The sequence below is a fragment of the Paroedura picta genome, chromosome 7 (assembly GCF_049243985.1).
Source record: "Paroedura picta isolate Pp20150507F chromosome 7, Ppicta_v3.0, whole genome shotgun sequence".
In the NCBI taxonomy this organism is placed as follows: domain Eukaryota; kingdom Metazoa; phylum Chordata; class Lepidosauria; order Squamata; family Gekkonidae; genus Paroedura; species Paroedura picta.
In genome coordinates this window covers 68,060,220-68,072,245 of record NC_135375.1, presented here as the reverse complement: position 1 = coordinate 68,072,245, position 12,026 = coordinate 68,060,220, and the positions used below count along the sequence as shown (strand labels likewise).

Sequence of the window (12,026 nt, the reverse complement as noted above, 5' to 3'; positions counted from 1 at the left end):
CTGTCCTCCTTACTCCTTTCCCATTCACACCAAGTGCCTACCACCCTCTACAACCTCTCCTTCAGTTATGGGTTTTATGTTGGAATAGGAAAGGAATTCACACTTGCCACCCTTATTGTCTCAAAATTTGCAGACATAAGCACCTCCCACCTCAGGTAACCCCAGAACCATCCACAGACAGGGTAGCTTAGTCTTGTTTATAATCAGCTTTCCCTTACACAGAGCTATTGGGGTTGGGCTCAAACACTGCTGCCACCGTTTATTCACATCCTAGAATATATGTTTGTGTATTATTCACATCCTGGACTAGAATATATACAGTATTTGCTGGCGTATAAGACTACTTTCCCCCCTGAAAAACATGCCTCCAAGTGGGGGGGGGGTCGTCCTATACGCTGGGTGCACTTCAGTTGGGATAGACATAGCTGCCCATAGTGACCCATAGTGCTGTATTGTAATGTAACAAACTCTATATTTTGAGTCGAAATGTTGAGGGGTAGTCTTATACGCCCAGTCGTCTTATATACCAGCAAATACAGTATATGTATATTTAATTGTGTGTGTATGTTGCTTCTTCATCTTAGATATTCAGCCCACGGGTTATATCAAAACAAGGAACTTTTATTTATAAGAACAAAACGCTGAGGAAAATTAAGATTAAGAAACTGTTTCACTTCCATTGAACTTTTGCTCTAAGGTCTTAAACCTACAAAAACTGGGATTTTTCAAATTTACTATTTTTAGCCTGTTCCAAGAAGTTCTTCTATACAGTTCCCCTCAGTCAAACATACCATTTCCACCTCAGGCTTAAATTGTCAGTTTTTTTCAGTTGCTGTTTCCAAGTCTCATGCTTTCAACATTCCAGTTTAAAGCTGTAGTTGCATTACAAAGAGACAACAGGAATCTGATAAATCATCTCCCAAAATACTTTTTCCTAGGTTTGGAAGGGACATCACCCAATATAATGGTCGACCCCCTGCTTGTTTTCAATGTGGGTGGGTATGAGCACATCAGGTAAAATTACCTTTCCCCACTGTGCTCTAACTGGTAAAAAGGGACATGCTTCTTATGTGTGCAAAAAGGGAATCTTGTATAGTCTGTGTGGAGCCCATGGGCACACTTACCTCCTCTGCCCAGAAGTTTATTATAATGTAAAGTACCCAGAGGTCTTTGAAAAATTAAAAATAAACTAATACTCACTTTCAGGAGTCAAGGGGTTATGTAATCTCTTTTTTGACGGAGAAGGGCGGAGCTATCCCAGGTATATGGGCAGACGCTACATGCTCAGGAGATTCAGGAGAGGAGCCAGCAGTGGATGATAATTGTTTTCAGTAGTTTATGAAGACAACAAAGAGAAGACAGAATGGGAGAGTACATGGAGGCACATATAAAAAATTGACACAAATACAGGACATAGGTTTAACACCCTACAAAACTTGACAGAAAAGGAAAGTGTAAACACCTCTGCTGAAGAGGAAGACATGGATCAACACGCAAGCCACCCACCTTTCTCCAAGCTGGAGAGGGAAAAAGGAACAGATGGTCAGAGAAAGAAATATTATAAACCAAGAAAGGAAACACAGGGGGAGGAAGAGGAAAGACAAATTAAACTGACCTTTGAAGTGGTCCAGGGGTGAGTTAAGATGTGTACAGTCCTTGAGAACACGGAATTTGAACAACTCCTGTGATACAGATCACAGTCTTGCACTGGATATGCTCCTTTCTCCAGAACCAGGCCCAGAGGGTTGCGGTGGGGGAAGAGTTCTCGCGTTCCTACGGACTCCCTTGTGGGGTACTGCAGGGCGCAGACGTCTCCCCCACGTTATTTAACATCTTTATGCGCCCTCTGGCCCAACTGGTACGGAGTTTTGGGCTGGGTTGCCACCAGTACGCTGATGACACCCAGCTCTGTCTCCTCATGGACAGCCACCCGGACTCCCCCCCCCCCGGGAACCATTTGCCAGATGTTTGGAAGCAGTGACTGGTTTGAGCAGAGTCGCCTGAAACTCAACCCCTCAAAGATGGAGGTCCTGTGGCTGGGAGGCAGAGGGCAGGACCAGGCAGCGCGCCTACCCACCCTGGCAGGAGCGCAACTTACCATCATGCCCCAGGCCAGGAATCTGAGGGTGACCATCGATACCTCCCTGACTATGGAGGCTCAGGTCAAGAGAGTAGCAGGTCAGGCGTTTTTCTATCTTCGCCAGGCCCGACTACTAGCGCCCTACCCTGTCCCCTGACCACTTGGCTACAGTGATACATGCGGCAGTCACCTCCAGAATTGATTTCTGTAACTCGCTCTACGCTGGCCTACCCTTGTCTCTGATCCGGAAACTCCAGCTAGTGCAAAACGCAGCTGCTCAGGTCCTCACTGGTACACCTTGGAGGGCCCATATCCAGCCTGTGCTGAGGCAGCTGCATTGTTTGCCAATTGCTGCCTGGATCAGGTTCAAGGTTCTGTTTTTGACCTTTAAGGCTATACGCGGGTTGGGACCCACATACGAGGGACCGCCTACCGCCCTATATCCCCCACAGGGCTTTACGCTCGGCGGGAGAGAATCTCCTGATTGTTCCTGGCCCTAGAGAAGCACGCCTGGCCTCGACCAGGGCCAGGTCCTTTTCGTTCCTGGCCCCTACCTGGTGGAATGAGCTCCCGGGTGAGCTGCGGGCCCTGCGGGATTTACCAGCTTTCTGCAGGGCCTGCAAGACAGCTCTTCCGCCAGGTTTTTGGTTGAGGCTGGGGTCAGCGAATGAGTGCCAGCATTCTCCCCCCCCCCCCCCGGACCTAGTAAGTTAGATCTCCTCCCCACCCTCCCTGTCGCTCTGATAGCAGGGGGTAAGAATAATGAGAGCTTCCGCCATGTTGGGATTGTTTTTAAAGTCTTTTAATGGGTATTTTAATGGGGATAAGACTATTGTGACCCACCACGAGCCTATGGGGAATGGTGGGAAATAAATCTAATTAATAATAATAACTGTTAATCCAATGAATTAGCAGTAGCAATTTGTTTCTTGAGCCAATACTGAATAAAATAGTTGCTGTTGGAAGAGTGAGATAATATATGTAAACATTCATATGCAAATGATGCTTGTACATTTGACAATCCAGAAGTCAATGAGTATGAATGACGAGATGACTGGCAAATTAATTTATCATACTTCTATATCGCCCTCCCTGGAGGCTCAGGGCGGTTTACATTATAACAAAGAACCTTACATAAAACAGTCTGTAGAACATGTACATCAAAACCAACAATTGCAACCAAACACAACACAGTATAACAGTAAACAGTCGTGATACAAACAGGTCCAGGGCTTGTTGATGGGATTCTGAGGGGGGTGGCTTATTGATTGAATTCTGAGGGGGGGTGGGGGGGGAGCAGGGGCCCCTGGTCGCTGTAGATTACGTCTAGTTTCAGCCAAATGCCTGATGGAGGAGCTCCTTTTTGCAGGCCCTGCGGAACTGTTTAAGCTCCGTCAGGGCCCTGATCTCCTCTTGGGAGCTCGTTCCACCAGGTGGGGGCCAGAACAGAGAATGCTCTGGCCCTGGTCGAGACCAGACGGACTTCTTTAGGGCCAGGGATCCTTAGCTGATTGGAGGCAGTAGAGCGTAGAGCTCTTTTGGGGGCATAGGCGGGGAGGCGGTCCCTCAGGTACACTGGGCCCTGACCGCATATGGCCTTGAAGGTAATTACCAGGACCTTTAGTCTGATCCGGAATTCAACTGGTAACCATTGCAGCTGATGGAGAATAGGCCGGATATGGCACCTCCACGGTGTTGCCATGAGGATCCTGGCTGCTGCATTTTGAACTAGTTGTAGTTTCCGGGTCAGGGCTAAGGGCAGGCCTGCGTAGAGCGAGTTACAAAAGTCTAGTCTAGAGGTGACCGTCGCATGGATCACTGTGGCTAGGTGTTCTGGGGCCAGGTAGGGTGCTACTTTTTTTTTTATTGTAATGATTTTTTTTATTTTCATAAAGATAGAAATATAGGATGCAACATGAGTTATTGATACAAAAAGCAGTAAGTAAAATATAATCATCATTTGAAAATATACGACCCCGCATTGACTCCACAGTGATATAAACTTTTGCCCAAAACTCTAAGAGCCATGAGTCTAAGAGCCATCCACATTTCCACTACATTAAAAAAAAAGGCCTGTTTAGGAAAAGTTATTATTAATCAACTTACTTGAGAGATCGTAGACCTCACGTTAACTGCTTGATACAATCTAAGAGCTATCCTGGCAGATATTTCTAGGTTTAAGTTAGATGCTTAACAATAAACATTTCTTATAGAACAGTATGAGTTTTGGCCCTGTATCAATACCCTGATGAAGAGAGAGGAAAGTAGGGCTTTGCCTTAAAGATGTACAAAGAAAAAAATTACAAAAAGATTTCATAATTTCTCCTTATCCTTAATACAGATACATCTACAAAACCATTTATACTTGACCCATTCTAAGAGCCATCCTGACAGGTATATTTTCAGATTTAAGTTGAAAGCTTAACATTAAACATTTTCTACAGGTCAGTGTAGGCTTTGGCCCTAGAACAATACACTAATAGAAGAAAGAAAAAAGGTAGGGCGCTACTAGTTTGGCTTGGCGGAGATGGTAGAATGCCAGCCGTGCTACCTTTGTGATCTGGGCCTCCATTGTGAGGGAGGCGTCCAGAATCACGCCTAGGTTCCTGGCGGAAGGAGCCATGGAGAGCTGCATGCCATCCAGGGTAGGCAGGCGCACTTCCTCGCAAGGGCCCTTCCTACCTAGCCACAGGACCTCCATCTTTGAAGTATTGAGCTTCAGACGACTCTGCTTGAGCCATCTCGTCACTGCTTCCAGGCAGCTGGCTAATGCTTCTGGGGGAGAGTCAGGGCGGCCATCCATCAGGAGGAAGAGCTGGGTGTCATCTACATATTGATGGCAACCCAGCCCGAACTTCCGTACCAGCTGTGCGAGAGGGCGCATGAAGATGTTGAATAGGATAGGCGAGAGGACCGCTCCTTGTGGGACTCCACAAGTAAGTTGCCGGCGGCCTGATGTTTTCTCTCCTATTGTAACCCTCTGTCCACGATCCTGGAGGAAGGAGATCAGCCATTGAAGGGCTGTCCCTTGTATTCCAGCATCGATGAGGCGGCGAGCTAGAAGCTCGTGATCGACTGTGTCGAACGCTGCTGAGAGGTCTAATAATATCAGCAGTGCCGACCCACCTCGATCCAACTGGCGACGGAGGTTGTCCGTCAGGGCGACTAGCGCTGTCTCTACCCCATGGCCAGGCCGGAAGCCAGAATGGGATGGGTCTAGGACCGAAGCTTCTTCCAGGTATTCTGTCAGTTGGTTTGCGACTGCCCTTTCTATCATCATGCCCAGAAACGCTAAGTGCGAGACCGGCCTGTAGTTGTTAGGCTCTTGTGGGTTTAGAGATGTTTTTTTCAACAGTGGACGTACCACAGCCTCTTTCAAACCCTCCGGGAATTCTCCTGTTGTTAGAGATAGGTTGATTATCTCCCGGAGGGGGCCCATTATCTTTATGCCAGCTGTTTTCAAGCGCCAGGATGGGCAAGGATCTAGTGGGCATGTAGTTGGTCTTGTTGTCGCTAGAATCCTGTCCACTTCGGTCAGCGTGTGTCGTCTGAAGTTACTCATAGTTTTCTCCAAAGACGGCCAAGGGGCCTCTAGTTCACTTTTTGTATCTAAGGTTGGGGGGAGGTCGTGGCGGAATGTCAAGATTTTGTCCGCAAAATGACTCGCAAATGCCTCACAGCTGATGTCCAATTGGCTACTGTTTTGTTGCCCTTCAATCAGGGCAGTGAGAGATCGAACTACCTTAAACAATTGAGCTGGGCGTGAGTCTGCAGATGCGATGGTAGCCGAGTAAAAATTGCGTTTTACTGACTTCACCGCCATCTCATAGGCTTTCATCTGCATTCTATAAGATGTTCTCGAGGCTTCGTCACGAGTCTTCCTCCAAACTCGCTCTAGCTGTCTCAGTTCCCGTTTCTTGTCGCGAAGCTCTTCGGTGTACCAGGGAGCTCGCTGGAGACGGGGCCGGAGAGGGCGTCGGGGAGCTATCTCATCAATGGCAGTCAGCAGTCTGTTATGCCAGTCACTGACCAGGCCATTGAGAGAAGTGCCAGGAGCATTCCGGAATCCTATTGGATCCATAAGTCTCCGTGGGCGAGCTAAAATTTGCTCGGCGCCCAACTGAGGAGGTGGTGGGAGCCTTTAGAGCATAGTGGTCTGACCATGGCACGACTGTTGTTGTGACCAGATCCACAATCCAAACCTGCGCCGAAAATAAGATCCAGGGTGTGACCTGCTTGATGGGTGGGGCCAACAACAAATTGCGAGAGCCCTAGTGTTGCCATGGTTGACACCAGGTCCTGCCCAATTTTAGAGGACGGTAGCTCAGCATGGACGTTAAAGTCCCCCAGAATTAATAGGCTGGAGAACTGTAGCATCCAGGCTGCCACCGCCTCTAGCAGGGCAGGCAGAGCATCTGGCGGTGCATTGGGCGCGCGGTACACTAGCCAGATGGCCACGCTCTCGATTGATCCCCATCCGAGGCCAACACATTCAATGCCTGGTATTGATGGCACAGGAAGGGCCCTGAAGAAGAAAGCCTCTCGGGTCAGGATTGCCACCCCTCCTCCCCACCCCGCTGTCTGAGACTGGTGGAGGACAGAGAACCCGGCAGGGGCTAGATCTTTGAGGGCAACTGTTTCACCCTCCCTGGTCCAGGTTTCTGTCACGCACGCCAGGTCCGCTCTTTGCTCCGCAAAGTAGTTTTGCAGGGTAGAGGTTTTGTTGTTTATTGACCTGGCGTTGCACAGCACCAGTGTCAGAGGCGGGTTGTTTACCTTAGCCTCCACCCTAGTGTCGCGAGGGATGGGGCGGAGTCTGGAGGGGGCCCGAGTATGGGTGGTTTTTGGGCCCCTTGGTTTGATGTATCTCCGCCATCCGCTGTCCCTGCCTTTTCCCCTTATTATTGGGATCCCTGACCCCATTGGGGCCCCTGAGTTTAAATGAGTTTAAATGGACAAAGTATGCATAGGTTTCGCAAAATTTGATGCTGAAAAAAAAAGTTTTAGCATTTACAAGCAGAATAGACACCCAAAATGAGAATTTTCTCTGAAATGTGTAGATATTGTGGTTGAATGTAAATAGATTATGCTGTTTAGTGATATTAACGCTCTTTAATTTTCTAGCACTTGATTTGCAGCAATGTGGAATTTCCAATGATGGGGCAAAATTGCTCTTGGATGCCTTTAAGACTAATACATCACTAGTGGTGCTGGACATTAGAAAAAATCCATTAGTAGGTATGTGTGTTTTTGTTTCACCCTCTTGGAATAGGAAAAGATACAACAATGGGAATTTGAATACATTTTTCTGGACCCTGCTTTGAGTATTTGATTCCCAGCTTCCTTTTCCTCAAGTTCTAAAAATTCAGTACTGTCTTGGTAGGATAAACTTCCTCTTATTGAGTTGTACCTATCTTATTCTGATTTAACTATTACGCAGTTGAAGCATTGCTGGATGCTTTACCTCTGCTACTTAGGGTACCAAAATTTAAACAGCCCATTGGTACAGTAAGACCAATTGCTTCCTATGGTCAGGCGTATCCCTGTGATCATTGAACTTATAATACTTATTTAAAACCATATTCCACATCTTTAGATGACATCGTGCAGAACCCTATGCCTACTAAACCAAGAGCAGTATAGGCATGTAGCCCCCCCAATGTAATAACATAGTCCTTTTAACAGTAGGAAGTGAGTCATATCTACATTCATGTTATGTATATACAATAAGGGTTTCCTGAATGGGTGGGAATTAATTTTATTTGTATATTTTTAAAATTTGTTAAAAACATTTATCGGGTGATATGACCATATACGAGCCTCTTGTGGTAAGGCAGCAGACTTGCAGTCTGAAAGCTCTGCCCATGAGGCTGGTAGTTCAATAACAGCAGCTGGCTCAAGGTTGACTCAGCCTTTCATCCTTCCGAGATCGGTAAAATGAGTACCCAGCTTGCTGGGGGGGTAAATGGTAATGACTGGGGAAGGCACTGGCAAACCACCCCGTATTGAGTCTGCCATGAAAACACTAGAGGGTGTCACCCCAAGGGTCAGACATGACCCAGTGCTTGCACAGGGGATACCTTTATCTTTATGACCATATATGGTCATGTTAACCACCACTCCCATCCCAAAATGGCCAATGATGGGTCTGGAGAAGGGTGGGGAGGGGAGGGGCTCTGGGTGAGTGTGTACATAGTTATGCTTCCCAACCATATTCTGCATAGCACCAATTTTGGTTTCTTGAAGCTTGAAGAATGTTTCAGGGGCTTCTTAACAAAAAAGTTGAGAGGCTGATCTACATGTTTCTTTTTAGATCATGCTTTAACGAAGACTATAATTGAAAAGGTTCTCATGAATGCAAATGGAGCAAACTCGGAGGTATGTTCTAATCTGTTTTTGGGTCCAGATGGCTTACATCTGAGGGTACTTAAGTAACTCAAATATGAAGTTGTTGATTTACTAATCAGTATATGTAACCTCTTGTTGGAAAGTAGCACCAATTTTTTACGAGGGGTTCAGAAGCAACTCCAGTAATTACAGGCCAATTAGCATTTGTTCCTGGTAAACTGATAATCTCATTATAGACTTCTGAGTAGCATAATAGTCATGACATAAGAAAATGGGTCCTTTTAAAGATTAAAAACTGATTAAACAAAAGGAATCAAGGGTAGAAATATATAGGAAGTTCTTCCAATGGAAGGAAGTGAGCAGGGGAGTCCTGTAAGAATTGGCATTAGAACCAGTGCTATTTCATTTTCGCAGAAATGATTTGTAATTGGGAGTAAATAGGGGGGAATGTTCAGGTTGACAGAGCATTTCGGATGGGGAAAACTAAAGTGAATTGTGAAGAGCCGAAACAAAACCATGCTCTGACTGACTCAGCCTTCTGGTATTTCTTACTGCTTCAGTTGGAAGCCTAGTACCTGGTTTTGTTGCTCTCATATTTTTATATGTGGTGTTCTCTCTATATTTTTCCATGGGTCGTGCTCTAGAAGAAAAACAATCCTCTGTCTTTAAGAAGAATAGAGAGAATCCCTCTAGGTGTGAATACAGGGGGAAGGACTTGGCTGATGTCCAGAAGGCAAGATCAGCATTGATTAAGGAGAGAACTGCCAGCCTACAAAGCCTGAACTGATAGCAAGTTCACTAAGGCTGTTACTTTACCTTCTACCTAAAGGAGGCAAATGTTGAGGGGTTGAGCTTGGTGAGGCACTGCTGCTTTTGTCCCAATTTCCTCTAATACCATTCGTTCATTTTTAGGATTTTTAGAACAGGCATGTTAAGTGGAGTAGATTCAGCCAAAAAGGGGTTCTTCAACTCTTCTGGGATTGCCTAAAGGTATAATAATATCCTGACCTTATTTATTCATTGCTACAGTTCAAGAGTCTCTTGTGGCGCAGAGTGGTAAGGTAGTTTGAAGCTCTGCCCATGAGGCTGGGAGTTCAATCCCAGCAGCCGGCTCAAGGTTGACTCAGCCTTCCATCCTTCTGAGGTCGGTAAAATTGAGTACCCAGCTTGCTGGGGGGTAAACGGTAATGACTGGGGAAGACACTGGCAAACCACCCCGTATTGAGACTGCCATGAAAACACTAGAGGGTGTCACCCCAATGGTCAGACATGACCCGGTGCTTGCACAGGGGATACCTTTACCTTTACCTTTACAGTTCAACGGTTGATAGGAAATCTGATATTTCTACAAGCATCCCAACCTAATCAAAGTGTATTCCGTCTAAATAAAATGTTGAGATTACAGGCTTTTGATGTACATCATGTGACCATCTTTCATATTTTAAATATTATTGGTCTCATCCAGCTCTTAATAGGCCAGCAATGTCTTCTATACGGGGCTATTTTTATGGAATCCTGCACATGCCTGTCTTTTTGTGTATTTTTGCAGTGTGGCTATTTGAGATGTAAAAATCTGGGACTGGTAGTGAATGACAGATCAAAAAAAGGAGCCATAGGGTCTGTAAATGCATATTAATTTGTAATACATATACATATTGGCTTTGATTAAAAGTTAATGATGCCTGTCCAATCTTTGGGATTGGTATGAGTAAATAAGCTTGAAAAATCAATTTCAATAAACTAAAATATCTTTGCTTTCTCCCCTGACATTCCAGTACAAGTGGCTTCTATCTCCATCCTCAAAAGATGTTAAAAACAAACAAAAGAAAAGAACAGTTGTCCTAGGGAATGGTCGGAAAGGGAAGGCCACTATTCGTATTGGTAAGTATTTAATTCGTCAGTACAAATGGACCTCTTGTATTAGAGAAGCTGTTAAAACAAGAGAATTGTAAAAATGATGATGACACCATTTGAAAGCTAAACAATGAATGATCCTTTAATGCATTTTGCTAATTAGGGTTTTTTTTAAAGCCCACAGATTAGTCAGCTTTTTGTATTAAGAATATATTTAGGAATATGAATTGGTTGTGTTCAGGGTTCATACTGTTTATGATGGACAGGTAGGTTATATCTCTCCCTAGGACTAACCATTGGGAACTGTCAGCATGTTGGTGAGGGCCTGTTAGTTGAAAACTGTTAGTTCATTTCAGATTGGCTGATTGTGTGGCAGAAGATCAGCCTATCACTGACTGGAAGAAAGTCAGTGTGTAACAAAGAATCCTGTATCTTTGAATAGGTCAATGGTTCAGAAGTTCAGCAGTAAAGAAACTATGTAATCTATGCATGGTTCACTCCAGTCTTGTGTTCAAACCATAAATACAAGTTTGTTCCTCTTTTGTTTAATCCTGTGAGGCTGAATCTGTGTGGTCTCAAGATAAGAAGCACCAACATATTCTAAGATCTCAGTCATTATGAATTATGTGTATGTGTATTAGGATATGAGCAAGTGGTGGTGTGTGACTAAAGTGTGAGTCTCAATCTCTTGACACCTAAGTGAGGGATGGTAGTTAAAGGGGACTGGGCTCCCCGTTCTAGTAGTGCCTCTATGAATGAGAGAAAGAGGAACTTATATATGAAAGGGCTTAGGGCTCTCTGTTTTAAGATGCAAAGATGGGTGGTGAACTATGACTACCTGCTTGACTGTAAATTTGACCCTGTGTGATAGTGATTGTGGAGTGTGGTAGGATCTCTCAGTAAGGAGTGGGGTGTCACACCATGGGCATTTCCGCACCTGTTAAATACAGTGAAATGCTTACCTTATGTAGATGTTATATTCTGGCCCCTCTATTTGACGTCACCAACATCCAGCATCTGGGCAGTAGCCGGCTGGCCTCCAACGTCCTCCATTTTAAAGCGCTAGTTGGGGAATCGCATAAAGTGCATTCCCCAACCTATTTTGCGTGAGCTAAAGGGGAGCAACCAGCAGAAGGAAGTTATGGAGGTGCCTGCCTCATCCCACCCTCACACCCGCCTCACTCTCCCTTGTTCTCAGGGATGGAAATGTCTTTTTAAAAATGGCTAGCATCCTAGAGCAACGAATAGGTGGACAAGCGTGCAGGCAATGCCAAAACATTTCCCCCCAAAGTTGTAACACAAAGTATTCCTCTCTAAGTATTCCTCTATTCCCCTCCCCCCCCAAAAAAAATCAGGAATGAGATTAATTTAAAAGTATCAAGACGCATGATTCTATAAGGGGTGGCGTGCAAAAAACACTATGCATCTATGATTAGAGCTATGATTAGATGCATAGACATTTAAACAGAAAACTATGAATTAAAAAAAATTAGTGGGCATCGCAGAACCTTTAAAACACAGAGAAAGGGGATTGCCTGCCTGACTTGATTGACAGGTGGAAGAGAGTCACATATAAAGCGAGTTGTTCTCTTCAGACATTTCCGTTTGCATTTGTGGAGGGTCAGAAGCGCAAAAAGGTGGCAGACTAGAGCGAGACAGCAAAAAGGTGAGGAGGGGCCAGGAGGCGCGATAATGTTTAGCGCTACGCCATTCAACTGGCATTAACGCTATTTTTTCCTGATAT

The 12,026-nt window shown here is 45.2% G+C and overlaps 1 protein-coding gene across 8 annotated transcripts in view; it reads left to right on the top strand.

Annotated features, from left to right (window-relative positions):
• CEP78 (centrosomal protein 78) overlaps window positions 1-12,026 on the top strand; it is a 32,007-nt gene that overhangs the window by 6,527 nt on the left and 13,454 nt on the right. For all 8 annotated transcript variants that reach the window (XM_077344724.1, XM_077344719.1, XM_077344721.1 and 5 more), the window contains exons 7-9: window positions 7,205-7,318; window positions 8,394-8,458; window positions 10,204-10,309. In XM_077344724.1, the coding sequence (XP_077200839.1) occupies window positions 7,205-7,318; window positions 8,394-8,458; window positions 10,204-10,309 (285 nt within the window). The remainder of the gene's footprint in view (window positions 1-7,204; window positions 7,319-8,393; window positions 8,459-10,203; window positions 10,310-12,026) is intronic.